At 47.8% G+C, this 27785-nt stretch overlaps 2 protein-coding genes across 3 annotated transcripts; one reads left to right on the top strand and one right to left on the bottom strand.

The window, feature by feature from the left end:
* Positions 1-124: 124 nt before the first annotated feature.
* Positions 125-17261, bottom strand: chs1 (chitin synthase 1; the record flags this gene model as incomplete). The annotated part of the gene is made up of 21 exons (XM_084458745.1): positions 125-196; positions 589-655; positions 1246-1463; positions 1787-1897; positions 2558-2819; positions 3944-4025; positions 4482-4624; positions 4787-5016; positions 5263-5564; positions 6307-6486; positions 8257-8541; positions 10035-10235; positions 11657-11891; positions 12027-12092; positions 12186-12333; positions 12430-12594; positions 12706-12801; positions 13146-14194; positions 14656-14841; positions 15821-15956; positions 17215-17261. 21 exons carry the CDS (start codon positions 17259-17261, stop codon positions 125-127), a joined length of 4281 nt encoding a protein of 1426 aa, XP_084314871.1.
* Positions 17262-18662: 1401 nt separating this feature from the next.
* LOC311325818 (membrane-spanning 4-domains subfamily A member 4D) lies at positions 18663-27744 on the top strand. 2 transcript variants are annotated; one of them, XM_084458609.1, is made up of 7 exons: positions 18663-18795; positions 23641-23792; positions 24047-24160; positions 24302-24358; positions 25502-25612; positions 25749-25862; positions 26480-27744. In XM_084458609.1, the coding sequence occupies exons 2-7, from the start codon at positions 23667-23669 to the stop codon at positions 26516-26518; spliced, it is 561 nt and encodes a 186-aa protein (XP_084314735.1). In that variant the 5' UTR covers positions 18663-18795; positions 23641-23666; the 3' UTR covers positions 26519-27744. The 2 variants fall into 2 exon arrangements, with proteins under 2 accessions (XP_084314735.1, XP_084314736.1); XM_084458610.1 differs by having other exon boundaries at positions 18670-18795; positions 23664-23792.
* Positions 27745-27785: the final 41 nt, after the last annotated feature.

Raw genomic sequence — 27785 nt, 5'->3', positions numbered from 1 at the left:
TGGCTTGATGCTCATTTGTAATAATAAGGAGCAGTATGTCTCTCTCGATGAAAAACGGTAACAAACACAAGGAAAACATGGTGTCACAAGCCAATGCTAATGGTCGCCAGATGGTTGCCGTTGGTTACAGGTCGTCACTAGTGATGACCAGCCCGTTGGCGATCTCGTTCTCTAGAACCAGCCCCTCGTCATCCTCCTGCACAAATAAGTAAACATGTTGGCAACAAAAGTCCTAATTTAAGGCATTCAATACCATGCTTTCACAGCTCGGTAATTATTTCCATGATCTGGTTATTTGATAACTTAGATAATACTGATGATCACCTGATCATAACACAGTTATTGCCATTTAAGAAAAAGAGTGTTTGAGGTCTTAAGTGCAGTTCGGATCACTATTGTTATAGTGTAGCATAGTTAGTTCACTATTGTTATAGTGTAGCATAGTTAGTTCACTATTGTTATACTGTAGTGCAGCATAGCTAGTTCACTATTGTTATAGTGTAGCATAGCTAGTTCACTATTGTTATAGTGTAGCAGTTAGTTCACAATTGTTATAGTGTAGCATAGTTAGTTGGCTGGGTCACTTACATCGTCCTTCTCCTTGTAGTCCTTCTCTGTGCTCCGGTAGGACACCACATGGATCAGAGTGTAGACCCTGGGGGGGAAACACAGCCTTATCACCAGCCTCAAACACACAACACACTCAGTTCACACAACACCAGCCTCAAACACACAACACTCTCAGTTCACACAACACCAGCCTCAAACACACAACACACTCAGTTCACACAACACCAGCCTCAAACACACAACACACTCAGTTCAAACAACACCAGCCTCAAACACACAACACACTCACCCTCAAATGCTGGCAGTGTGTGTGTGTGTGTGTGTGTGTGTGCGGGTGTGTGTGTCTGTCTGACCTGTGGTAGAGCATGGCCAGGAACTGGATTAGCAGGAACTGTATTTGTTTTGTGTGTGTGCGTGCGTGTGTGCATGTGTGTGTGTGTATGTGTGAGTAGCACATGTATGTGTATTTTGTGTGTGTGTGTGTGTGTGTGTGTGTGTCTGACCTGTGGTAGAGCATGGCCAGGAACTGGATTAGCAGGAACTGTATTTGTTTTAAGCGTGTGTGTGTGTGTGTGTGTGCATGCGTGCGTGCGTGTGTGTGTGTGTGTGTATGTATGAGTAGTACATGTATGTGTATTTTGTGTGTGTGTGTGTGTGTGTGTGTGTGTGTCTGACCTGTGGTAGAGCATGGCCAGGAACTGGATTATCAACAGGACAGCGAAGGAGAGCAGGAACATCAGGCTGAGCGGTTCCACCTTCAGAGAATCCTCGGATAGCGTTCCGTTGGGATAGTACTTGGGAATCTTGATGCTGATCAAGTCGCTCCCGATGGCTTGGAGGAAGAACGTCGCCACGACCCACAGAACGTTGATGATGAAATACAAGAACACTGCCTGCAAACCGACAGAACAGAACATTCTTGGCTCAAATGCTGAACAATTAATTGAGTTTTTTTGTATTTAGGTATTTGTGTATGTATTTGCAGGGTATATGTATTTGTATTTGTGGTATCTGGATGTATTCTCTTTTCTATTTACCCTTTTTAAAGCCTCCTGTGGAGAGGTTTCACTACAAACACCTGGTCTAATGTATGTTACAACTGTAATGCTACTGTAATGTCCATATCAAATCATGAACATAATTGAACTGAACTAACTTAACTTAAGCAGAATGATTTGGAGTCCCAGAGAAGGAACGTGATAGAGGGTGGACCCACCTTGTTCCTGAGAGACTTCAGCTCCCTGGTCACCTCCTCCTTGTGAGCTTTGTCATCGACTATAGGGTGAAGGTACCGCTCGATTAGCTTGACCCAGAAGTCGTTCTCCTCCTGCAGGAGAAGACACAGGAGAAGACATGGAAGATAGCCTAGCATGCTAACCCCTGAGGATCACCGGACACTCAGTTTCAGATGCCGCAGTGGTCACATGGGGCAATGGTCGGAAAAATACCAAGGTTCCAAACCATTAACCATTAACCCCAAACCCTGACATTCAACCCTGTCGGCCGAAATTTTAAGCCCTTACCCTATGACCCTTTTCCCGTGTGGCGCAGTACCTAGTACTGTCACCTCACAGCTAGAAGGTCTCCGGGCCTTTCTGTACCGAGCTTGCATCTTCTCCCCATGTACGCTTCCTCCCAAAGAAGAAGATACTACAAACATGCAGAAGAACAGATGCTCTACAGTCCGGTCCCTGGCCAAGAACTGGACTTAGCACCCCGGGCACCATGAACGATGGCTGACCGCTGCTCCTGGCTGCCCCTGGCGGAGGACAGCTGGGATGGGATAAATGCATGGAATAATTTCCACCAGCGACACCCGGGAAATTGCATGTGTGTGTGTTGTGTGCTATGTCGCCTCTCGCTGTGTGTGCAATGTGCCAGCCCCCCCCCCGGGTCCTGTAATTACTACACTGGTCAATTTGTCCGTTATTAGCAGTGTAATGACGGTAGGCCGCCCCCACAGCCCCGACGGGCGGGCCTTTATTACCTCCGTCAGCTTCTCCACCTGAGGGGCAATGAGCGTCTTCTCGATGGCGCGCATCACCCGCCTCTCCAGACGCCCTGCGCGGTTGGTCTTCAGGATGCGGCGCGCCTGCTCGTTCAGCGCGTACTGCAGCTCCTCCAGCAGGCTCTCCGGCAGGACGTCCTCGGGCCCCACCCTGTCCCTCAGCTCCACGTTCACCGTGTCCGTCAGCATCATCACCAGCTCCTCGCACACGTCCTCCTGGTCCTTATTACGCAGAGTGTACCTGGAGATAGAGCTTGAGGTATAGATCGGACCTATAGACCTGGAGTTATAGATCTGACCTATGGGACTGTAGTTATAAACGTGACCTGGAGATAGAGCTGGAGTAATACCAGACCTGACCTATAGAGCTGGAGTTATAGATCTGACCTGTATCTGAGGATAGAGTTGGAGTTTTAGATCTGACCTGTACCTAAGGAAACAACTAGAGTTATAGATGTAACCTGTACCTGAAGATAGAGCTGGAGTTATAGATCTGACCTGTAACTGAGGATAGAGCTGGAGTTATAGATGTAACCTGTACCTGAGGATAGAGCTGGAGTTATAGATGTAACCTGTATCTGAGGATAGAGCTAGAGTTATAGATGTAACCTGTATCTGAGGATAGAGCTGGAGTTATAGATGTAACCTGTACCTGAGGATAGAGCTAGAGTTATAGATCTGACCTGTATCTGAGGATAGAGCTGGAGTTATAGATGTAACCTGTACCTGAGGATAGAGCTGGAGTTATAGATGTAACCTGTACCTGAGGATAGAGCTGGAGTTATAGATGTAACCTGTATCTGAGGATAGAGCTGGAGTTATAGATGTAACCTGTACCTGAGGATAGAGCTGGAGTTATAGATGTAACCTGTACCTGAGGATAGAGCTGGAGTTATAGATGTAACCTGTACCTGAGGATAGAGCTGGAGTTATAGATGTAACCTGTATCTGAGGATAGAGCTGGAGTTATAGATGTAACCTGTACCTGAGGATAGAGCTGGAGTTATAGATGTAACCTGTATCTGAGGATAGAGCTAGAGTTATAGATGTAACCTGTATCTGAGGATAGAGCTGGAGTTATAGATGTAACCTGTACCTGAGGATAGAGCTGGAGTTATAGATGTAACCTGTACCTGAGGATAGAGCTGGAGTTATAGATCTAACCTGTACCTGAGGATAGAGCTGGAGTTATAGATGTAACCTGTATCTGAGGATAGAGCTGGAGTTATAGATGTAACCTGTATCTGAGGATAGAGCTGGAGTTATAGATGTAACCTGTACCTGAGGATAGAGCTGGAGTTATATTCTATATAATACTTTGTATAGACTTTCCTCAGGACTTCCTCCATGGTGAGGGAAGCCTACCTGATCTGCTCCTGCAGGTTCCTCTTCATGTTAGCGTAGGTCAGCTTCTTCAAGAACTCAGTCTTGACTGGCAATACCCAGTCTGGTGAAAAAAAAGTGAAAAAAACCAACATGCACACTCTTACAAAATGGTGGTGCTGGGAGTAAATCCCCTTTAAGGTTTCAAATGAGAAATACAAGACTCCCGCACACACTTTTTCTCTGCTTTAATCTTTTTAACAACGTTTCGGTGTTGCCACCTTCATCAGGACAGATTTTTTGAATCTGTCCTGATGAAGATGGCAACACCGAAACGTTGTTAAAAAGATTAAAGCAGAGAAAAAGTGTGTGCGGGAGTCTTGTATTTCTCATTTGAATCCCCAGTCTGGTAAGCACGGCCAATGAGAAAGCACAAGAGGTCAGAGTATTCATTATACTAGTCTGCTATTTATGACTAGAAACTATTGTTTGTTTATGTGTCAACTAGAGCAACTAGGTTAACCAGCGCTAAGACAGGTACTGGACGTGATTGCTAAGGCGTGACTGTAGGACCACGTACCACTTTCAGGGACCACTTCTTTCTTCACCTCCAGTGTGTGATCGTAGTCATAATCATCGTCATCATCATCATCATCAAAATCACCGTCATCTTCTATGTTGGAGTGGATGCTGACCTTTACAGTGGCGCTGTCGTCACTCTCACTGTTCAGGGACATGAGGATAAAAAGTAAGGGTCATATAAAATCACTTATTAACTTATTAAAGTTTCAGATACTAATATGAAACTATGAACTACAGTCGTCAAACAATGTGATCCAGACCTACTTCAGTATCCTCTTTCCTATCCTAACCCTTTAAGCATACCTGCTGCTAGACGCCACAGAGTCTTTATCTTTGTCCTTTGGTTTGCTGCCAGAGAGACGTCTTTTTCTGATTGGCTGACTGGCCCCTTTGCTAGCGTCATGATGTCTGTGTTCTTCCTGTGGGCTCTGCTGTACTTCCTGAACGACAGGCTGCAGCGGGACTTCCTGGGTCTTCTGAGCCATCGCAATCTGCATCTGCTGCAACATCAGGTTATCCGTCTCCTGGGTCACCTGTGGTAGAGTAGAAGATATTGGATAGAAATTGAGTGGGAGTAGATCTTTAACATCTGTTTTTTCGACTGATCTATTCCGACCTCCCTCCTCCACGCAAGACACACACACACACACCGTAATGTCTATATCAAATAAACTTAACCTGAAACAACGGGCAGTTTTCACACACACACACACACACACACACACACACACACACACACACACACACACACACACACACACACACACACACACACACACCTGTATCTTCATGTCCCAGCAGCAGAGTTTGCAGTTGCGGTCGCAGAGGACATTCTGGCTCTTCTTCTGCTCCTTGTCCTTGTTGGACTCCCTGGTGCCCCAGGACACGTTGTGCATGTTGACCAGAGAGTAGATGGTGAGCAGCAGGTAGCCGGACGGGATGCAGATGAAGTACATCAGGCCATAGATGATCATGGTGAACTCCTCCGGGTGCAAGAGGGCCGTCGCCAGGTACAGGATGGTCATGGAGACGAGGAACAACCCCGTGGGAGTGATGAATGTGCCCTGCTGGACCATGTCACCTGGAGGGAGGAATGAGATAACTTGACATGAGGTAAGCTTGAGAACTCTATGATGAAACCTCACTGTATGGTTAATCATATATACGTATATATACTGTATATATATATTTTATTCTGGTTTATTTTTTTTGTAAAATAATGGAACACCTTTGATTTTTATTCATACCCTATCTAATGTATGTATTACAGTTGGTCAAATGTCTGAGAAGTTGTCGTTCGTGTTTTTGGTTTGTGTTTGTTTATATTTGATTTGTATGTGTGTTAAATTGTGAGAAAATGTGAATAAATATATTGTTTAAAAAAAAAAAACTTGACATGAGGTGACATAACTGGACATAGAGTGACATGGACATGTGAAGCGCACCGTCCTGCAAAGAACTGTAACGAATGTAAACAAGCTCACAGACAACCAATTTGAAAGACGATAGCCGTTATTGCTGAACAATAAAACCAAGTTTATCTGCATGTTCTGAATCATCACACTGTTATATGTTGGCTGTGTTAGATAACGGCCTATTAAGAAACTAATCAGGTATTCTGTATCTCCGTTCCCACCCTATTACATATCAGTGGGATCAGCAACCAAAACCATGATCAAAGGTCACCAAGTCTCTCTTTCCTCATTGTTTTTCAATTCATTCGTTGCAGACGAATCGACCAATGAAACAACATGTTTTATTGTTTATGTGTACGTGTCACCAGAAGTCAGCCAGTCAGCTGAGAGATGCGCGGAAAGTCTCACCGATGATGGAGAAGAAGGAGGCGGTCATCAGGAAGGCGTAGATCACGCTCATGATGGCGGCGATGGTGATCTGGAGGTTGGGTTTGGCGACGAAGCACACAAACATGTAGAACACTGGCGGGATCACCGAGATTATGATGGACAGGGTCCCCGGGATCTTGAACACAAACTGGAATGCTCCTAGAGAGAGTAACGTACACACACAAACACACACACGCACGCACACATACACACACACACACACACACACACACACACACACACAGGGTTAGTGCTCCCACAGTAGAGAGGGTACACATGAACTTTTATTTTTTTTATTTTTTTTTATCAAATTCATCAGATTGAACAGAGGAATTGAATGACAGCCCGGCTCCAGTCGACTGCAGACCTCCTAAAATCTAACGTGACCTCCACCTTGTTTTCCCTCATTGATTTACATAGTTGGCCAGAAAATAGGTGAGTAAACTCTCAGCCTCATTTTAAAGAGGTGGGTAAACTGAGCTTACTTGTGTTTACCCTCCACTACACCCCTGCTCAGCCTGCCATGGGATGGCCTTATCACCTGAATTTACTGGTTTACTCTCTGCTATCTCGCCATTTTACAGCAGCTACTGCACACTATTTAATGGCTGCCCGTAAAAATCCTGATCCCAGAATCCTAGTTGCGTGAACGTTTCCTTATAGGGAGCCAACACCTCAATTCAGGTGAGCTGAGATTGCTTTCGCTGTGACTCTGTGTGGCCCAGCTGGCTGGGTTATTCCCACTGCCGGTCCTAAAACTGTATTCTGTACTGCAGGGCCAAATCCGGCCCCCAAAGCTCTCAGAAGTATTTTGAATATATATTTTTTTGTTTAATCTTCCAATATTGAAGCAACATCAAAAACAGTTGAGATCTAAATAATGTTATGATTTACTGAACCCAAATCTCTTATTATTAGCCAGTAGCATATATGACTATAGTCTACTACACAACCCGATGCACCAAAACATCATCCATACCAAGGCTTGAACCCACAACCTTCAACATGGGAGGTGAACACCCTATCCACTAGACCACCAATGATCTGGAAAATGTGCGGTGTCATAGTGTTTTTGTTTTGATGTTCTGGGACCACTGCCTCTTGTGGTAGCAACATAGAACTGCAGGTCAACAACACGACGGAGGAAGGGAGGGAGTGACAACCGGACATTTGCTATCTTTGGTGCACTGGTTTACAGCCACGCACAAAAAGATTGCTAGAACGAGAAGTGGAATGACGAGGAGAAATTGGAATCGGGGAGAGAGGTGGAGATGACGACGCAAGTAGCCTAGGCTACGGAGTTGGTGAGGAGACTTGGGGGAATTTACCGGTAGTATGCTGGCCAGTGGTTTAATGCTTTTTGGTGTCATTTTGGCATAATGATTACATTACTGTATGCCCCACTACTAAGCAAGTGGGCGTTTGTGCTGTGAAATGGTGAAATTATGAATGGCAATTAGGAAAACTCATAAGTCACATTGTTGTGCGTATGATTCGTGCTTCGCAAAGTTCATGTATGCGCATGCGTGCGTGCACACATATAGGCTGTTCAGGGACCTCGTGATATACAAATTAGGATGCAGTATAAATCTGTCTGTTCACCAGTGTTGGGCAAGTTACTGAAACTTATTAATTACAGTTACTTTCACAAGAAAGTGAAAATATTAAACAATAATATATTTTTAAAAATATGATTTGAAAGTCTGGCCCCCATAGTGTCTGCTGAGAAAAATTCTGGCCCTTGGACAAATATAGTTGATGACCCCTGCTGTACTGCAAAAGACCTGTGTAAAGTGTGTCTCTAAAACAACAGTAGAGTAGATCTCGGTAGAGCTGAGCTGGGATGAGGTAAAGGGATGGGATGAGGTAAAGGGCTGGGATGAGGTAAAGTGAAAAGAGAAAAGTAAGGAGTAGAGTTGGGAGCGCCACCTGCTATCATGAGGGAGACGGAGGCCGGGCCGAGGATGGAGGAGCCCACGGTGAACATCTGGTAGAAGATGTAGAGATGCGAGATGGAGGTGTTCCTCTTGACCGTCTCCGCCCCGCTGGAGAGCAGGTCCAGGGTGTTGGCCAGTGTGGACGGGCCCCAGCGCCGCCTCTGGTTATAGAACTCCTTGAACTCCTGGGGCGAGTTGGTATAGGCGTCGGACGCTGCGTTGTACTCCACCCTCCAGCCCTGCTGAAGCAGCAAGGTGCACAGCCACCGGTCCTCGCCTGGGCAACGGGGAGGGGAGGGGGTGGGTAGAGTAGGAGAGGGGGGAGGTAGAGTAGGAGAGGGGGGAGGTAGGGGAGGGGGGAGGTAGAGGAGGAGAGGGGGGAGGTAGAGTAGGGGAGGGGGTGGGTAGAGTAGGAGAGGGGGTGGGTAGAGTAGGAGAGGGGGTGGGTAGAGTAGGAGAGGGGGGAGGTAGAGTAGGAGAGGGGGGAGGTAGGGGAGGGGGTGGGTAGAGGAGGAGAGGGGGGGGTAGAGTAGGAGAGGGGGGAGGTAGAGTAGGAGAGGGGGGGGTAGAGTAGGAGAGGGGGGGGTAGAGTAGGAGAGGGGGAGGTAGAGTAGGAGAGGGGGGGGTAGAGTAGGAGAGGGGGGGGTAGAGTAGGGGAGGGGGGAGGTAGAGTAGGAGAGGGGGGGGTAGAGTAGGAGAGGGGGGAGGTAGAGTAGGAGAGGGGGGAGGTAGAGTAGGAGAGGGGGGGGTAGAGTAGGAGAGGGGAGGTAGAGTAGGAGAGGGGGAGGTAGAGTAGGAGAGGGGGGGGGTAGAGTAGGAGAGGGGGGGGTAGAGTAGGGGAGGGGGGGGTAGAGTAGGAGAGGGGGAGGTAGAGTAGGAGAGGGGGGAGGTAGAGGAGGAGAGGGGGGAGGTAGAGTAGGAGAGGGGGAGGTAGAGTAGGAGAGGGGGGAGGTAGAGTAGGAGAGGGGGGGGGTAGAGTAGGAGAGGGGGGGGGTAGAGTAGGAGAGGGGGGGGTAGAGTAGGAGAGGGGGGGGGTAGAGTAGGAGAGGGGGGAGGTAGAGTAGGAGAGGGGGGGGTAGAGTAGGAGAGAGGGAGGTAGAGTAGGAGAGGGGGGGGTAGAGTAGGAGAGGGGGGAGGTAGAGTAGGAGAGGGGGGGGGTAGAGTAGGAGAGGGGGGAGGTAGAGGAGGAGAGGGGGGGTAGAGTAGGAGAGGGGGGAGGTAGAGTAGGAGAGGGGGGGGTAGAGTAGGAGAGGGGGGAGGTAGAGTAGGAGAGGGGGGGGTAGAGTAGGGGAGGGGGGGTAGAGTAGGAGAGGGGGGGGTAGAGTAGGAGAGGGGGGAGGTAGAGGAGGAGAGGGGGGAGGTAGAGGAGGAGAGGGGGGAGGTAGAGGAGGAGAGGGGGGGTAAAGTAGGAGAGGGGGGAGGTAGAGTAGGAGAGGGGGGAGGTAGAGTAGGAGAGGGGGGAGGTAGAGTAGGGGAGGGGGGAGGTAGAGTAGGAGAGAGGGAGGTAGAGTAGGGGAGGGGGGAGGTAGAGTAGGAGAGGGGGGAGGTAGAGTAGGAGAGGGGGGGTAGAGTAGGGGAGGGGGGAGGTAGAGGGGAAGAAGGGGGGGATACCAGAACATTTTAAGGCACTGCATGAAAAGTGTTTTTTTTGTCAGTAAGCAGCACTGTTAATTGCCGTGGAAGTTGGATTGAGTGCAATTAAAGTCATACAGAACTGCCAACCAATGTTGACACACCTCTGTTTTCTCTGGGGTGTTCTGCGTAAATTACCTTGGTCATACTGGACGTATTCTGAGGCTCTGGTTGCGGTGGTGGTGTATCTCTTCATGACGTTGTCGTCCATGAGGGCAGATCCTCTGAACAGGCTGAAGCAGCCAGGGGAGCACAGGACGGACCCAAACACATGCTCTGCTGTCTTCTGGAGCCAGTGGCCCACTGCGTACTCAAACTTCTGGTACCACACCATCGGACCTGGACAAGAGGACATTTTCTCTGCTAGCTGTCTTTTGAGGCTATTTTACTTATGGGTGGGTAGGTAGGTAGGTAGGTACAGTAGGTAGGTAGGTAGGTACTGTAGGCAGGTAGGTACTGTAGGTAGGTAGGTAGGTACTGTAGGCAGGTAGGTACTGTAGGTAGCTAGATCCATCGGTAGGTAGGTAGGTACGTAGGAAGGGAGGGAGGTAGATAGGTAGGTTGGTAGGTAGGTAGGTAGGTAGGTAGGTAGATAGGTAGGTTGGTAGGTAGGTAGGTAGGTAGGTAGGTAGGTAGGCAGGTAGGTAGGTAGGTAGATAGATAGATAGATAGATAGGTAGGTAGGTAGGTGGGTAGGTAGGTAGGTTGGTAGGTAGGTAGGTAGATATATAGGTAGGTAGGTAGGTGGGTAGGTAGGTAGGTAGGTAGGTTGGTAGGTAGGTAGGTAGGTAGGTAGGTAGGTTGGTAGGTAGGTAGGTAGGTAGGTGGGTAGGTAGGTAGGTTGGTAGGTAGATATATAGGTAGGTAGGTAGGTGGGTAGGTAGGTAGGTAGGTTGGTATGTAGGTAGGTAGGTAGGTGGGTAGGTAGGTAGGTGGGTAGGTAGGTAGGTGGGTAGGTAGGTAGGTTGGTAGGTAGGTAGGTAGGTGGGTAGGTTGGTAGGTAGGTTGGTAGGTAGACAGGTATGTAGGTAGATGGGTAGGTAGGTAGGTAGGTGGGTGGGTAGGTTGGTAGGTAGGTAGGTAGGTTGGTAGGTAGACAGGTATGTAGGTAGATGGGTAGGTAGGTAGGTAGGTACTGTAGGTAGACAGGTATGTAGGTAGATGGGTAGGTAGGTTGGTAGGTAGGGAGGCTTATGGGTGGATAGGTAGGTAGGTATGTACAGTAGGTAAGTAGGTAGGTAGGTACTGTAGGCAGGTAGGTACTGTAGGTAGGTAGGTAGGTAGGTAGGTAGGTACTGTAGGTCCATAGGTAGGTAGGTAGGTACGTAGGAAGGGAGGGAGGGAGGTAGGTAGGTAGGTACTGTAGGTAGGTAGGTAGGTAGGTAGGTAGGTAGGTAGGTAGGTAGGTACGTAGGAAGGGAGGTAGGTACTGTAGGTAGCAGTAGGTAAGTAGGCAGGTAGGTACTGTAGGCAGGTAGGTACTGTAGGTAGGCAGGTAGGTACTGTAGGTAGGTAGATCCATAGGTAGGTAGGTAGGTACGTAGGAAGGAAGGGAGGGAGGGAGGGAGGGAGGTAGATAGGTAGGTCCGTAGGTAGGTAGGTAGGTACTGTAGGTAGACAGGTATGTAGGTAGATGGGTAGGTAGGTAGGTAGGTAGGTAGGCAGACAGACGGGTAGGTAGGTAGGCCGGTAGGTAGGTACAGTAGGCACTTTATTAATCTACTGTATAATGTATGGTGTGTTCTACTGTATGTGCTCACCCATCCCAGTGGGGTGGATCCTCCCACAGGCCGCTCCCACATTGTAATACATCCTGAGACGATCGACCAATAGGATGAGAGCTTTGGGCTGGAAGTCGGTGTCACCGTCCAGCGCCATGATGTAGGTGTTGTCGTCCGAGATGTGCTTCCTCTTACTGTCGTTGTCGTACTGGGGCAAGAGGAAGCTCTCGCCGTCCATGGAGATCAGGCTGGCGCGACACGGATTGTTCTGCCTCTGTGGGAGGCGTGACCGGCCGCGAGAAGGTTAATAACTACTTAATGAATAACCACTTAACTAATAACCAATTAGTTTATAGCCACTAAATTAATATAAACCCTAACAGCTCCGGAGATGCAATGTCAAACTTACTGTTATCTTTTGGGGGTTCTTGACGATGTAGCCTTTCCAGCCGAGCAGATAGTACAAATACATGATCTGTAAGAGAGACCGGTTGTTACACGGCCTGGAATCAGCTGTGTTCCCTTCAATGCGTGAATTGACCCCTACTTGACCCCCCCCCCCACCTACCTGAGACCACCTCTTCTTGTTCCTGATCAAAGACTTGTCCTTCAAGTGGACATAGAGCATGTTGCCCTCCGGCATCACAAACATCAAACGCCCACCATACGGCGTCTCGAAGATGGACACGTCGTCAGGTTCCTTGTTGGTGAACACCCTGGGGTGAGGGGCATAATAATGACAGAGTTGTGGTATTTCATCCATCCAACATGTAATCACTGGAACACGCCCAGCCTATGTCCCTCTGTGGTACCTGTACACCTCTATGACCACTTGGATGAGGTCGTCGACATACGAGTTGACCAGCTTCTTGCCTGTCTCTTTCTCTGTCATGTATGAGTCGTCCATGTAGATGTGGCACTCAAAATCAAAACAGTCCTTATGCTCCTCCTTAGGGTCGCCTCTGTATCGGTCCAACCTGAAACATCGACCGCACAAGAAAGGTTCCTCCTCTGACCGCGTTTGTCATGTTTGTGTACTGATGGTTGAAGTGGGTGGTCTTTTCATTGTTTGAATGACAAATCTTCACCTGAACATGGATGTGAGGATCTTCAGCATCTCATCGTAGGTCTCATGCCACATGGTGGCACACAGGTAGATCACACAGTTCTCGATATCATCATGACTAGAGGGGAGGAGAGGAGAGGGGAGGGGAATAGAGGAGAGGGGAGAGGAGTGAGGAGAGGAAGTCAGGAGAGGGGAGGAGAGAAGGGAGGAGAAGAGAAAAGGGGAGAGGAGAGGAAGGGAGGAGAGGAAGGGAGGAGAGGAGAAAAGGGGAGAGGAGAGGAAGGGAGGAGGAGAGGAAGGGAGGAGGGGAGGAGAGGAAGGGAGGGGAGGGAAGAAGAGAAGGGAGGAGAGGGGAGGGGAGGAGAGAAGGGAGGAGAAAGGGGAGGAGAGGTTAAAGACCATCCAATCCCACACATCTCCCGCTGTGACTGGACCAGAGTGGACAGGCGCGCTCTCCCTCACCTCTCCTGGTTCCTGGCACGAACCACCTTCATCTTGGTGTTGAGCAGCAGAGACAGGTCGATGAACGCCGACTCGTAGAGGCGTCGCACAAACAGCTGGGAGGTCCTCTCGATGCGCTGCAGCTTGATCTTCCACACGTAGTAGGTGCAGGTGACGAAGCCCAGCCACATGCACACGCCCTCCAGGGCCAGCAGGGAGAAGGGCCAGGTCAGGTAGGAGCTGTTCAGAGACGTCCTGCACATGCTCCTGGTGAGCTCCAGCAGCACCACGGGGGTGCTGTTCTTGTGGCTCAGGTCCACCAGGCTGTAGCAGAAGTCCTGGAGGGAGGCGGCCTCCGCTTCTCCATCCAGCTTCTCCGCCTGCGTCACGAACAGGACGACGCCCAGCAGCAGCAGGGCCGGGCCGGTGGCGCACACGGGAAACGCGAAGCTCATCCTGGCGGCGTGGATCTTGCACGCCACCACGCCGAACCAATGGCAGGCCGCAGAGAAGAAGGCCTGCATGAAGAAGACCACCAGGCCGGTCTCCAGGCTCTCCTTGTCTGCCAGGTTAAAGTCATCCCACACGATGGTGTTGGTTATAAGCTTGTAGTAGATGAGGTAGACGCCACCTATGATCAGAGTTCTCAGGAGGCTGGTGAGCACAAACACAAAGTCCCTGAAGCCGTCCAGCTCGCTCAGCAGCTCCTGCATGCTGTTACTGGCCTGCAAAGGGTTCTCCCACCAGTTAAGAGACACCAGCAGCGAGGCGAACACGCCCACGGCAACGTACATGTAGCAGTCGCTCTCCTGGTTGGCCACGTAGGAGGACACGCGCACGTAGTAGTCCACCCCCACCAGGGCGTAGCCAATGAGGATCAGGATGAGCGAGCAGATGGGGAAGATGATTTTCCAGCTCTCTCTCTGCAGGCGATAGACGATCTGCAGGATGGAGGACACGATGCAGACGCCGCCGGAAATGAACAGGTTGGTGAGGACGTCAAACTGGGGCATCACCACCAAGACCAGGATGGAGGTGCCAAGGGACACCAGGCACTCAACCAAACACATCTGAAACATAGAGGGACACTGTAGATCGAACAACGGGAACATTGAGAGACACAGTTTATAGATCAGACACATCTGGAACGTAGAGAGACAGACGGTAGATCAGACACATCTGGAACATAGAAAGGTACGGTATAGTGTATGGATCAAACATCTGTAATGCAGACATGCTAATGCTATAGAAGACGTCAATAATGTTTTTGAAGCAATAAGCGATAAGTGAAATGGAAAGTGACAACTGCTCTTATCAGATTGAGAGGTTGGAACTATCCGTTGTATAATATGTTATAACTAATATAAAGGACACTATTACGCATATCTAGAACATACACACACTTTCATATTTGAGAGAGACATGTAGTATTCGCAACAGACACACAAACACACACACACACACACAAAGACACAGAACATAGCTCATACTGTAACCTGTAATGATATTCTAATGATAGCTATAAGCATACCATGCCCAAGGTCTTCAGGTTGGGCTTGATAAAGCTCTTGAAGGCACATTTCCACAGGGATTTGAGGAAGACCAGCAGGTTGGGGAAGACCAGGCAGAAGACCAGCATCAGCATGTAGAACTGTCTCTGCTTGGGACTCCTCAGGGAGAAGGGGCTCGCCAGCGTGGTCAACACCAGCAGAGTACCCTGGGTAGACCCACACACACAACTAACATCACACTCACTCTGTGTGTGTGTGTGTGTGTGTGTGTGTGTGTGTGTGTGTGTGTGTGTGTGTGTGTGTGTGTGTGTGTGTGTGTGTGTGTGAGAGTACAAAAGATATGTTGTCACCAGCACTGGTCGCTGGTCCACAATCAAGGGCAATCCGTCATAAATACCTAGCACACCTTGTTACCATGGGGATGATCATATCAGCACAGTAAGATCAGAAAAGAGGAGTCAGGGGGAGATGAGGTGAATATATTAGAGATATGATCACTGTCTCTCTTATTATGTATAGTATATACTGTAAAAACCATTGCACATGAATAGCTGTAATTTATTGTGAATTACACAATAATTACAAAGGAACAAAATCCAATCAAATGAGAGTTAAGACCTGGGTGAGTTTCATCCTGTTAAGAGTTAAGAGTTAAGAGTTAAGACCTGGGTGAGTTTCATCCTGTTAAGAGTTAAGAGTTAAGAGTTAAGACCTGGGTGAGTTTCATCCTGTTGCAGGCTGTGTTTTTTTGAGTTCTCGTGTACAGTCTAACATGACAAGCGTGTCTGCGTCGTTGTAACGCTCCCATTTCACCCGTCCCCACGACAACGGAATCCAGGAAAACAAGAACACCCCTTGCAGAGTTTTCAAAAGTTTTCAGTCCTCAAAAATGCTGCTGTCGTGTGGCCGCGTTGTGAGGTGCAAACGCAACCAAAGGATCCTGTTTTTGGTGCGAAAACTACATTGTGTAGCCCAGGCCTTAACTTGACTATCACCAGCTACATGTATGAAAACAACTGGCTGTTGAAAATATGTCTATCATAATATGTCACAACTCTCAACTGTCAGTCAGAAATGACTAATAATAAAAATGACTAAAGCCCTGCCTTTTGGTTGGGGGATATGTGCATCTCATGTAATGTGACAGTGATACTGGTAAAGGAGTCAGAGGGGGTCTGAGGGTACCTTGCTGATGACAGCGGAGGACAGGACCAGCATGCCCACTATCACTGCCACCAGATGTTGCGCCAACTCAAAGCATGTCCTCTTCTGCTCCTTCTCCGCCCCGATAGGGTTCAGCTGGAAGGGGTCCCATGTATCCCTGAGACAACCGCGGGAATATTTACATCATCAAATTCCATCAACGTCATCAATCATCATCATCATCATCATCATCCTTACTATATCCTTAAGAGGAAGATCCTCCATATCATCATAATCATCATCACCAGCATCATAATCATCATCATCATCATCATCATCATCAACAACAACAACAACAGTTAAGTTTGTGTTCTGTGTTCTTGTGTTTATGAGTCTTAAATGGTTTTGTTTATTGTTGGAGTGTTTAGCATGTATTTGTGTGTGTGTGTGTGTGTGTGTGTGTGTGTGTGTGTGTGTGTGTGTGTGTGAACGAGAGAGAGAGAGAGAGAGAGAGCTTAAGCCCATCATCAATCAGCAGAGGGTCTCAAGTTGAACAATGTTCCTCTGACAGCCCCCCTCTCTCCCAACGCTCCCCCTCCTCTCACAGGACAGACAACAGGGTAGTAGGCTGCAGAATGACCAGGTTTAAAAAAGACTCCATTTTAGCCTGGTCATGATGGCCATAAAGCACAACCACCAGGACACTCCACTGACTGGGCAACTATGGCCCAGCAACCCTGCCTTGGCTCGGGGCGGCTGTGGCTCACAAGGTAGAGCGGGTCGTCCAATGTCCGTAGACGTAGGGTTAGTGGTTCGAATCCCGGCTCCTGTTCACAAGTGTCCTTGGGCAAGACACTTGCTCCCATGGCAGCTGCCACCATTAGTGTATGAATGTGTGTGTGAATGGGTGAATGAGAAGCCTTTGTAAAGCGTTTTGGATAAAAGCGCTATATAAGTGCAGTTCATTTACTGTTTACCATAGCAGGTTTACCCAGTCAACCAGATTAAGTAAAAAAAAAAAAAAAAAGATCTATCATCCAAATTATGTATAAATATAATGGCTAATGTATTCATGTAAGGGAGGTATTGTGAACACTACAATGGAAAAATAAATGTCCCCATGCCAAACACAGCATCTACCAGCAGACCTGCCACAGGGCCATGCTTATCTACACTCCTTAGTCTACACTAATAAACATTCTGCCCTTTATATGGGAAAAATAGATATAGACCAGGCTACTGCAAAATAGAAATCAATAGATTCATTTTTAGTCTTTAGTATACCATATTCATTCAACCAGTTCAATTTAATTCCTTCTTTCCCTCTCTGGTTTAGGTTATATGAAGGAACACTGTCGTTATTTAAAACTGTATTGACATGTAATACTGTATTGACATGTACTGTATTGATATGTAGGTAAATAAACAGTGCTAACCTGTGCCTTCCCTCTCGCTTGCGTCCTCGGTACTTTAGCTCCTCCATGTTGCCAGTGACCCGTGGTTAGTAGTTCGTAAACTCAGTAGGCTACTGGTTAGCCAGTGATCCGTACTGGTTAGCCCAGTGGTCAGTGGTTAGTTCGTGGGAGTTAGCCCAGCTAGCTAGTCCATGAGCCGTGTCTGAGGAGGGACTGAGACAGGGGCATGTGTAGGTTGACTTTAATCCCGCTCCACTATCTGTGAGGCTGGACTAAGATTGTTTTACTGTACCTATAAACAGGTACAGTACAAGGATCACCCTGGACGTCACAGTTCAATAAATGGGACGCCTCTCTCAACATGCAAACTGGAAAATCCATCCTTATGCTTGAGCAGACTACTAGCTCCTATACTTACCAGTTGCCATCTCAGTTTCTCACCAGATAGTCATAGAGGGTCCAGTAGGGGGCAAGTATGGGCAGCCGATCAAAATGTGGGCTGACTTTAGGTTCAATTAGGGCAGCCCTAAACGGTTGTGGTCTGTCTGTATGCCCACAATAGGCCAATGCCATGGGGCAATGCCACGGCAACTTCCAAAACCAAATCGAGCCAATATGGGCAGCCCTGTGCCCTGTGGGCTAACCCAGCAAACACTCCTATGTCAGGCAAATGAGGGCCCAAGCTTGATTGCCCACATTAGCCCACAGGGCTGCCAGGCCAGCCAACAGGCTACTTCAGTTAAACGATAACAGCTATTCATTTTCTGTCAGTGTGGGACCCACTCCATGATGTGTCTGTCTTTTCAGTGGTCTGTGGAATGAACTGGCAATGTCAATCAGAACTTTGAATAAACTGCTATAATCTCGGGTTGTCAAATGAATAAAGTACAGTGATTAGACGTTGATTGGTTGCATAGTTACCAGATATCTCTGTTAATGTTAGAAGCTGCTTATCAATGTCTAAACAGAGTAGGCAAACACACCAGCTCTTCCCGTCTCGGGCCTGTTTTGAGCAAGCTGGAATCCAGGAAATTAAGTCAACTGTGACCTTAGCTTCAAATCCTGTGGACAGATGTGCATACTCAGAAAGAGAGAGAGAGAGAGAGAGAGAGAGAGAGAGAGAGAGAGAGAGAGAGAGAGAGTGTGTGTGTGAGAGAGAGAGAGAGATAGTGTGTGAGAGAGAGAGAGACAGAGAGAGTGAGAGAGAGAGAGAGAGAGAGAGAGAGAGAGAGAGAGAGAGAGGGAGAAAAGGTAGGAGGGAGGACAACGAGGAAAGGCCGGGTCGCGTGAGGCAGAGTGAGAAAGGAAGTGTGGGATGAGAGAAAGGAAGTGTGGGATGAGACAGACCTCCTCCACAGCTGTGTTCTTTTTCTGCTTGGGTAGTGGCGGTGGGGGGGTGGAGTTAACAGTGGGCGGGGGGATGGAGTTGGTTGGGTGAAACTTGAGTCATGTTGTACACAGCACAGAGAGGGGTGCACAGCCCAGCCCTACGCATGGTCGAGGAAGGAGCTCCACACTTCTATGAGATGAGGACTGGATAAATCTCTCTGCTGGGTTGAAAACAACGACAGAAAACCAAACACATCGCCAGTAAAGGGTGGGGTGAGTACTCTCTCATCTGGATCGGATTATAACTGCACTTCTGGTGCAAGAGTGTGTTCTCTGATGTGTTGTCTTTTAAGAGGGATGTGTAGCGATGTTTTCCATCCAGAAATCTCCTGAAGACATCCACGCAACCTTCCTTCTCTAAGTCTTTACTTTCTCTTCATGCCTCTTCTCACAATATACCGTATTATATGAACCTCTTTTCAACCCCAAACAGAGGGAGACAGATTATGCTTATTCTTGGTATTTTTTCCCTCCCCTCGCATTTCCCCAGTACTTGGTGGGCCCCCTCCCCCCTCCCCCAGTCCACTCCTTTATTCTGTTATCCCTCCCACAAATCAGCTGGATTCGAGGAACAGAACCAGCTGGATTTGAGGAACAGAACCAGCGAAATCCCCTCAGTGCAACTAAACCAAAAGAACATCTGCGAGAGGCCGCAGACAGAGCCTCGCTGGAAGACTATGCGACCCCTGATCTGCTCTCTCCCCCTCATCTCTCTTCCTGTCTCTCTTGTTCGGGTGTATTTGGGGAGATTCCAAAACTTCCCAAACTTTCTGTCACCACCGACTGCCCGGGGCCCCCTACCCCCCCAGGACAGAATTACGCAGGGGAGATGTGGTTCTGACATTACACAACTGGAGGGGATCGGATCAGAACCATAATCAATTCTGTTCTGCCCCTAGCCCACTCAGTCCAGCTTTTCACCTATCTGGCATCCTCCCTAGTGTGCTTGTACCACATGACTCTCAGGAAAGCTGGAAAGCTCAGTGTTTACATGTCTTACCGAAGCCAAAGTCCATAGAATTGTGATGTGGGAATAGATCTGTAGCAGCTCACAATCATACACTATCCCAGCAAAGCAGATTGAGTAGAGGGAGAGAGACTAGAGGGAGAGAGAGAGTAGAGAGAGAGAGAGAGAGAGAGTAGAGGGAGAGAGAGAGTAGAGTGAGAGAGAGAGTAGAGGGAGAGAGAGAGTAGTGAGAGAGAGAGAGAGTAGAGGGAGAGAGAGAGTTAGAGTGAGAGAGAGAGAGTAGAGGGAGAGAGAGAGTAGAGGGGGAGAGAGTAGAGTGAGAGAGAGAGTAGAGGGAGAGAGAGTAGAGGGAGAGAGAGAGAGTAGAGGGAGAGTTAGAGTGAGAGAGTAGAGTGAGAGAGAGAGAGTAGAGGGAGAGAGAGAGTAGAGTGAGAGAGAGAGAGTAGAGGGAGAGAGAGAGTAGAGAGAGAGAGTAGAGGGAGAGAGAGAGTTAGAGTGAGAGAGAGAGAGTAGAGGGAGAGAGAGAGTAGAGGGAGAGAGAGAGTAGAGAGAGAGAGAGTAGAGGGAGAGAGAGAGTTAGAGTGAGAGAGAGAGAGTAGAGGGAGAGAGAGATTAGAGTGAGAGAGAGAGAGAGAGTAGAGGGAGAGAGAGAGTAGAGTGAGAGAGAGGGAGTAGAGGGAGAGGGAGAGTAGAGGGAGAGAGAGAGTAGAGTGAGAGAGAGTAGAGGGAGAGAGAGAGTAGAGTGAGAGAGAGAGAGTAGAGGGAGAGAGAGAGAAGAGAGAGAGAGAGAGAGTAGAGGGGGAGAGAGTAGAGTGAGAGAGAGAGAGTAGAGAGAGAGAGAGAGTAGAGGGAGAGAGAGAGTTAGAGTGAGAGAGAGTAGAGGGAGAGAGTAGAGGGAGAGAGAGAGTAGAGGGAGAGAGAGAGTAGAGGGAGAGAGAGAGTAGAGGGAGAGAGAGAGAGAGTAGAGGGAGAGTGAGAGTAGAGGGAGAGAGAGAGTAGAGGGAGAGAGAGAGTAGAGTGAGAGTAGAGGGAGAGAGAGAGTAGAGGGAGAGGGAGAGTAGAGGGAGAGAGAGAGAGAGAGAGAGAGAGTTAGAGTGAGAGAGAGAGAGTAGAGGGAGAGAGAGATTAGAGTGAGAGAGAGAGAGAGAGTAGAGGGAGAGAGAGAGTAGAGTGAGAGAGAGGGAGTAGAGGGAGAGGGAGAGTAGAGGGAGAGAGAGAGTAGAGTGAGAGAGAGTAGAGGGAGAGAGAGAGTAGAGTGAGAGAGAGAGAGTAGAGGGAGAGAGAGAGAAGAGAGAGAGAGAGAGAGTAGAGGGGGAGAGAGTAGAGTGAGAGAGAGAGAGTAGAGAGAGAGAGAGAGTAGAGGGAGAGAGAGAGTTAGAGTGAGAGAGAGTAGAGGGAGAGAGTAGAGGGAGAGAGAGAGTAGAGGGAGAGAGAGAGTAGAGGGAGAGAGAGAGTAGAGGGAGAGAGAGAGAGAGTAGAGGGAGAGTGAGAGTAGAGGGAGAGAGAGAGTAGAGGGAGAGAGAGAGTAGAGTGAGAGTAGAGGGAGAGAGAGAGTAGAGGGAGAGGGAGAGTAGAGGGAGAGAGAGAGAGAGTAGAGAGAGAGAGAGAGTAGAGTGAGAGAGAGAGAGAGTAGAGGGAGAGAGAGAGTAGAGGGAGAGAGAGAGAGAGTAGAGGGAGAGAGAGAGAGAGAGAGAGAGTAGAGGGAGAGAGAGAGTAGAGAGAGAGAGAGAGTAGAGGGGGAGAGAGAGAGAGAGAGTAGAGGGAGAGGGAGAGTTGAGTGAGAGAGAGAGAGAGAGAGTAGAGGGAGAGAGAGAGTAGAGGGAGAGAGAGAGAGTAGAGGGAGAGAGAGAGTAGAGGGGGAGAGAGTAGAGGGAGAGAGAGAGTAGAGGGAGAGAGAGAGTAGAGGGAGAGAGAGAGAGAGTAGAGGGAGAGGGAGAGTAGAGGGAGAGAGAGGGAGAGTAGAGGGAGAGAGAGAGAGAGTAGAGGGAGAGAGAGAGTAGAGGGAGAGAGAGAGAGAGTAGAGGGAGAGGGAGAGTAGAGGGAGAGAGAGAGAGAGTAGAGGGAGAGAGAGAGAGAGAGAGAGAGTAGAGGGAGAGAGAGAGTAGAGAGAGAGAGAGAGTAGAGGGAGAGGGAGAGTAGAGTGAGAGAGAGAGAGAGAGAGTAGAGGGAGAGAGAGAGTAGAGGGAGAGAGAGAGAGTAGAGGGAGAGAGAGAGTAGAGGGGGAGAGAGTAGAGGGAGAGAGAGAGTAGAGTGAGAGAGAGAGAGTAGAGGGAGAGAGAGAGTAGAGGGAGAGAGAGAGAGTAGAGGGAGAGAGAGAGAGTAGAGGGAGAGAGAGAGAGAGTAGAGGGAGAGAGAGAGTAGAGTGAGAGAGTAGAGTGAGAGAGAGAGTAGAGGGAGAGAGAGAGAGTAGAGGGAGAGACTTTTGATGCTCTTTAATGAAACATCCTTACAAAAGACTAAGCAACCACCACTTCAACACCCCACAGGAAATAAAAAACAAAAAACAAGTCCACTACAACCAAAACCAACAAATAACAGAAACTAAAAGCAAACAATAACTCATACCAAATCCAGGAGGGTCCAATCATAATCCATCCAGACTATTTTCCAAACTCCACAATCAGGGAAAGTGGTAGGATAGAAAAGAGAGAGAGAAAGAGAGAGGGGGAGAGAGAGAAAGAGAGAGAGCCAGGGAGAGCGAGAGAGAGAGAGGAGACTATTGCTCTTTATTGAACCACTGTGCAACACACTCAGCAACAAAACCTTTTAAAACCATATAAGTATACTCCTACAACCAACCCCACAACCACCCCCCCACCAGAGGGAGAGAGAGAGAGAGTAGAGGGAGAGAGAGAGTAGAGTGAGAGAGTAGAGTGAGAGAGAGAGAGTAGTGAGTGAGAGAGTAGAGGGAGAGAGAGAGTAGAGTGAGAGAGAGAGAAGAGGGAGAAAGAGAGTAGAGAGAGAGAGAGAGTAGAGGGAGAGAGAGAGTAGAGGGAGAGAGAGAGTAGAGGGAGAGAGAGAGTAGAGGGAGAGAGAGTAGAGTGAGAGAGAGAGTAGAGGGAGAGAGAGAGAGAGAGAGAGAGAGAGAGTAGAGTGAGAGAGAGAGAGAGTAGAGGGAGAGAGAGAGTAGAGAGAGAGAGAGTAGAGGGAGAGGGAGAGTAGAGGGAGAGAGAGAGTAGAGGGAGAGAGAGAGTAGAGAGAGAGAGAGTAGAGGGAGAGGGAGAGTAGAGGGAGAGAGAGAGTAGAGGGAGAGGGAGAGTAGAGTGAGAGAGAGAGAGAGTAGAGGGAGAGAGAGAGTAGAGAGAGAGAGAGAGTAGAGGGAGAGGGAGAGTAGAGGGAGAGAGAGAGTAGAGGGGGAGAGAGTAGAGTGAGAGAGAGAGTAGAGGGAGAGAGAGAGTAGAGAGAGAGAGAGTAGAGGGAGAGAGAGAGTTAGAGTGAGAGAGAGAGAGTAGAGGGAGAGAGAGTAGAGAGAGAGAGAGTAGAGGGAGAGAGAGAGTAGAGAGAGAGAGAGTTAGAGTGAGAGAGAGAGTAGAGGGAGAGAGAGAGAGAGTAGAGGGAGAGAGAGAGTAGAGTGAGAGAGAGAGAGTAGAGGGAGAGAGAGAGTAGAGTGAGAGAGAGAGAGTAGAGGGAGAGAGAGAGTAGAGTAAGAGAGAGAGAGTAGAGGGAGAGAGAGAGTTAGAGTGAGAGAGAGAGAGTAGAGGGAGAGAGAGAGTTAGAGTGAGAGAGAGAGAGTAGAGGGAGAGAGAGAGTAGAGTGAGAGAGAGAGTAGAGGGAGAGAGAGAGAGAGTAGAGGGAGAGGGAGAGTAGAGGGAGAGGGAGAGGAGAGGGAGAGAGAGAGTAGAGTGTATATGAGAGAGAGAGAGAGAGGGAGAGAACAGAGTGAGTATATCTTTGGGTATGAGCCTGCAGGCTTCACTCTTGTTTTGTTATTAGATTCTTTCTTAAGTATGAATTAAGGAACACATCTTGAAATGTAGTTGTTTGAGTAGCTCAAGCCACTCTTCCTCACTGTGCAATTTATCGTGGTTTTTTTGTTTGTTTAGTATTGAAACGATATTCACTTGACCAGGTTAGACTAAGGACGAAAGCAGCCGTTGTGGGTTCTGTCCTGTAGATCATGATGTCGGAGAGCGTGGTGTGTGAGACCGCCGTGGCGGAGGGCGATGGATCCCCACAGACCTACACAGTAGGAGGGAGCAAACCTTTACACCGCTTCATCAGAGGACAACCCAAGTGTGTTGGGGTGAGTGCTATCAGGGCTTAAGCCCTCTCTCTCTCTCTCTCTCTCTCTCTCTCTGTCACACACACACACACACACACACACACACACACACACACACACACACACACAAATACATGCTATACACTCCGACAATAAACAAAACCATTTAAGACTCATAAACACAAGAACACAGAACACAAACTTAACTGTTGTTGATGATGATGATGATGATGATGATGATGATGATGACTGTCTGACCCTCTTCCTGCTGTCAGATCGTGTTGTTGTTCCTGGGCGGGTGTTTCATTATTCTGGGGATCCCTCTGAAACTGGATGCTACCGCCCAAACCTCTGCTTCCCTTCTAACTCCCTTCTGGCTTGGCTTCCTGGTGGGTATGCACAAAAACAAATCACATCAACTGTTTTTTTGTGTGTAAACCTTATATATTGACCACTGGGGCTAAGGGTACTAAACGCCTCCCCTCTTCTCCTCTCCCCTTCTCCCCTCTCCTCCTCTTTTCTCCCCGAAGTTCATAATCTGTGGAATCCTGTTTGTGCTAACAGAGCAAAGCCCCTCAAAAAAGATGGTAAGTAATCAGCCCCTCCCCCACACATACACAAACCAGGCCAGGTCCAGCCTGGCTTATGTCCGTGGCTGGCTTGTTTCTGTTCAGGACTGGTAGGACGGAAGCTAGTCATGCCACTGAAATAGCTGTGAATTGAAATTACATGAAATAATGTCTGATAAATTAAAATAGGTCTTGTCGCCTGGACACATCAGTTCCAATGCTTCCAATTCTAATCCAGCACAATAAGAGCAGGATAGCCAGTTAGCTCATGAGCTCACAACAACTAGCAGCAGCTTCCATAACATTAATGGTAGCGGTCAGTGCCTAAAGCAGTTACACTGATAATTCCTGTAACGTCAGCTATTTTGCTGCAATTGGTTCAACTTCTGTTTCTGGACAAAGGTAAGGGATAAAAAGGTTGGAGTGAAAGGATGAACGTGTGGAGGTTTGGGGTATAGTCCCATAAAGTCATCCACACCAGGGCCTTGAACCCTGGTCTCCCGGGTGGGAGTCCTATGCTCTCACCACTACTCTACTTGTGCAGCGGAGAGCGGCAGGTTGGTTTTGATGTCCTTCTTCCAGTCCTTAGTGTGGGTTGGGGTTAGAATATGGGTATGGGTTGGGACAGGATCTGACCTATAAGGCAAGGGGTAAAGGTTGGAGTGAAAGGATGAACATGTGGACGTTTGGGGTATAGTCCCATAAAGTCATCCCAACTGGGGCCTTGAACCCTCGTCTCCTGGGTGGGAGTCCTATGCTCTCACCACTACTCTACTTGTGCAGTGGAGATTGGCAGGTTGATATTGGTGTGCTTCTTTATTTTCGTGTGCTGGGACTACTGCCTCTTGTGGTGCCAACAGAGAAATGCAGGTCAACATTGACCAGAGGGAGGGGGGGAGGGAGTGATAACTGGACAAATGCTATTCTAGGTGCGCTGGCTTACAGCCATGCACAAAAAAACACTGCCTCTTGTGGTAGCAACATAGAACTGCAGGTCAACAACCCGACGGAGGAAGGGAGGGAGGGAAGGACGGAGGGAGGGACAATCGGACGTTTGCTATCTTTAGTGCGCTGGCTTACAGCCATGCACAAAAAAATGTAAATAGCATTACATTCCCTATGACTTGTTGTTTTTGATTGTTGTTTTTGATTCTTGTGTAGGTGACGATCAGCCTGGCTCTCAGCATCATCTCTATCCTGGCTGTCATTGTGGCGTTCTTCCACTTCCTCAACAGTGTCTTGACAAACAGATACAATTACTACCAGCATAGCGTACGTGTTGCCTTGACTCCACGGTCCAATGGCAATGAATGATGGATAACACATTGATCATCAGACGACACAGGTTAACTTAATTTGATTATGAACCTCTATATGAACAGACCGTGTTTGTGTGTGTGTCCTGCAGACCCTCATATCTCGTCTGGAGTCTGTCTTCATAGTGCACAGCATGGTGGGTGGAGTCATCCTCATAGTGATGACCGCAATGAGCAGGGCCGCACTGCACTCCAGCAAGACTCAGGTGAAGTACCGCCAACGTACACCACCAACATACAGGTCTGTAAACACACATACATACACCTAGATTAACGTTAAACCTGTAAACACACATACATACACCTAGATTAACGTTAAACCTGTAAACACACATACATACACCTAGATTAACGTTAAACCTGTAAACACACATACATACACCTAGATTAATGTTAAACCTGTAAACACACATACATACACCTAGATTAACGTTAAACCTGTAAACACACATACATACACTTAGAATAATGTTAAACCTGTAAACACACATACATACACCTAGATTAACGTTAAACCTGTAAACACACATACATACACCTAGATTAACGTTAAACCTGTAAACACACATACATACACCTAGATTAATGTTAAACCTGTAAACACACATACATACACCTAGATTAACGTTAAACCTGTAAACACACATACATACACCTAGATTAATGTTAAACCTGTAAACACACATACATACACTTAGAATAATGTTAAACCTGTAAAGACAGAATTGCTAACAGACTGGTCTGCAGACATACATGAATGTAGTCTGCATGAATGAAAATGATCCATTTTAAAGTGTACCTACCGTATGTGTTCTCTTTCCAGGCTGTAGTCGTGATGCATAACCTCCCGTCTGCAGAGTGAGGGAGGACAGGACGCCACTCTGTCTCAAGATTCAACAGTCCGCTTATTTGTCACATGCAATGTACGGTGTACAGTCACAGCGAAATGTTGCTGCTTCAAGATTATACTCGATACAGATAAACTCTAATACTCAATTACAATTTACAAGTTACAAATGTACAAAATACGAAAATTACAAATATTTACAAATTAACACTAATTACATCATGTACGTGCTATATTTATATAGATATGAATAAGTAATCCATAACCCGGGGGGGGGGAGTTATGTACATGCTATAGCTACAGTAAACAATCCCAGAGGAATGGGGGGGGGGGGGGTATGACATTTGGTTGTGTTATGTACACTAGATATCCTGCTCCTCTGGGTATAATGGCACTATACGTTACAGTAGATCAGTCATTCAGGAGCCGGATGGCTTACGGAAAGAATCTCTTGTGAGTCTCTCCGAGCTCGGACCTGTGTGTGTGACAGGAGACATGTTCAGTAGCAGGTGTACACGTTGCCACAGATGCACTGACGGAAGAGACATATCTGTGTACTTCCTAAATATACTAACCTACATTTACATTATATCTCTCAACTTAGGATAAAACAAAACACATTGAAGTGCAAATGAACGGTATCGTCTATATTCTTTCTTGAAGTGCAATAATAGTTGCATAGTACCTCTTAAAACGGTCAGCTTGTCCTGTCTTTCATCTGTTGTCCACATCCCATTCTAGGTAGGTAAGACAGGACAGTGCAAAATGTATAACAGCGCAAAAGTATTGTTTCTCTCGCAAATCAGTCTGGATACTCTCCATAGAGATCCGTTTGTGCCAGATCAGAAAACGATCTCACCAATCAGTGTTCTAAGAGGAAATACAACTAGCTATCCTGGGTGGGTTTAGGTGTGATGACGTGTTGGAGCGTGTGATAGATGGTGATAGACGGATGGTTCGTCCAATCACCTGCCAAGTATTTTTTGAAAGTGCCCGCCCTTTTCCAAACATTTTCCAACAGAGAGTTCCCAGAAGGTTATCACGTTATGCGAAGCAAACCATATGGCCCGTCAGGTTAATAAGTAGAGGTCAATTATATATTTTTCACTTGTCTTGAGTCTTTCTTGCACTGTCACAGAATGAGTCTCTTAATCTTAAATTCTGTATGGTTGACAGTCCAGTCAATAAAGCTGACCCTCTGGAGACTGTGGACAGGACGTCAGGAGTGGTTTGTTTATCCATCCGAGTGTTGAAGTTTACTCTGTAGAAGTGTCTGGTCTGC

Source organism: Borostomias antarcticus, assembly GCF_949987555.1.
Source record: "Borostomias antarcticus genome assembly, chromosome: 25".
Taxonomy (NCBI): Eukaryota; Metazoa; Chordata; class Actinopteri; order Stomiiformes; family Stomiidae; genus Borostomias; species Borostomias antarcticus.
The sequence above is the reverse complement of the archived record's forward strand: the minus strand, read 5'-3'. Positions and strand labels throughout refer to the sequence as shown.

Excerpts from the sequence above, each read along its gene's own strand:
- LOC311325818 (XM_084458609.1), top strand. The coding sequence starts at position 23,667 with ATGATGTCGGAGAGCGTGGTGTGTGAGACCGCCGTGGCGGAGGGCGAT. Across the intron at positions 24,161-24,301 it reads CCTTCTGGCTTGGCTTCCTG|TTCATAATCTGTGGAATCCT; the intron begins GTGGGTATGCAC and ends TTCTCCCCGAAG. Across the intron at positions 24,359-25,501 it reads AAAGCCCCTCAAAAAAGATG|GTGACGATCAGCCTGGCTCT; the intron begins GTAAGTAATCAG and ends ATTCTTGTGTAG.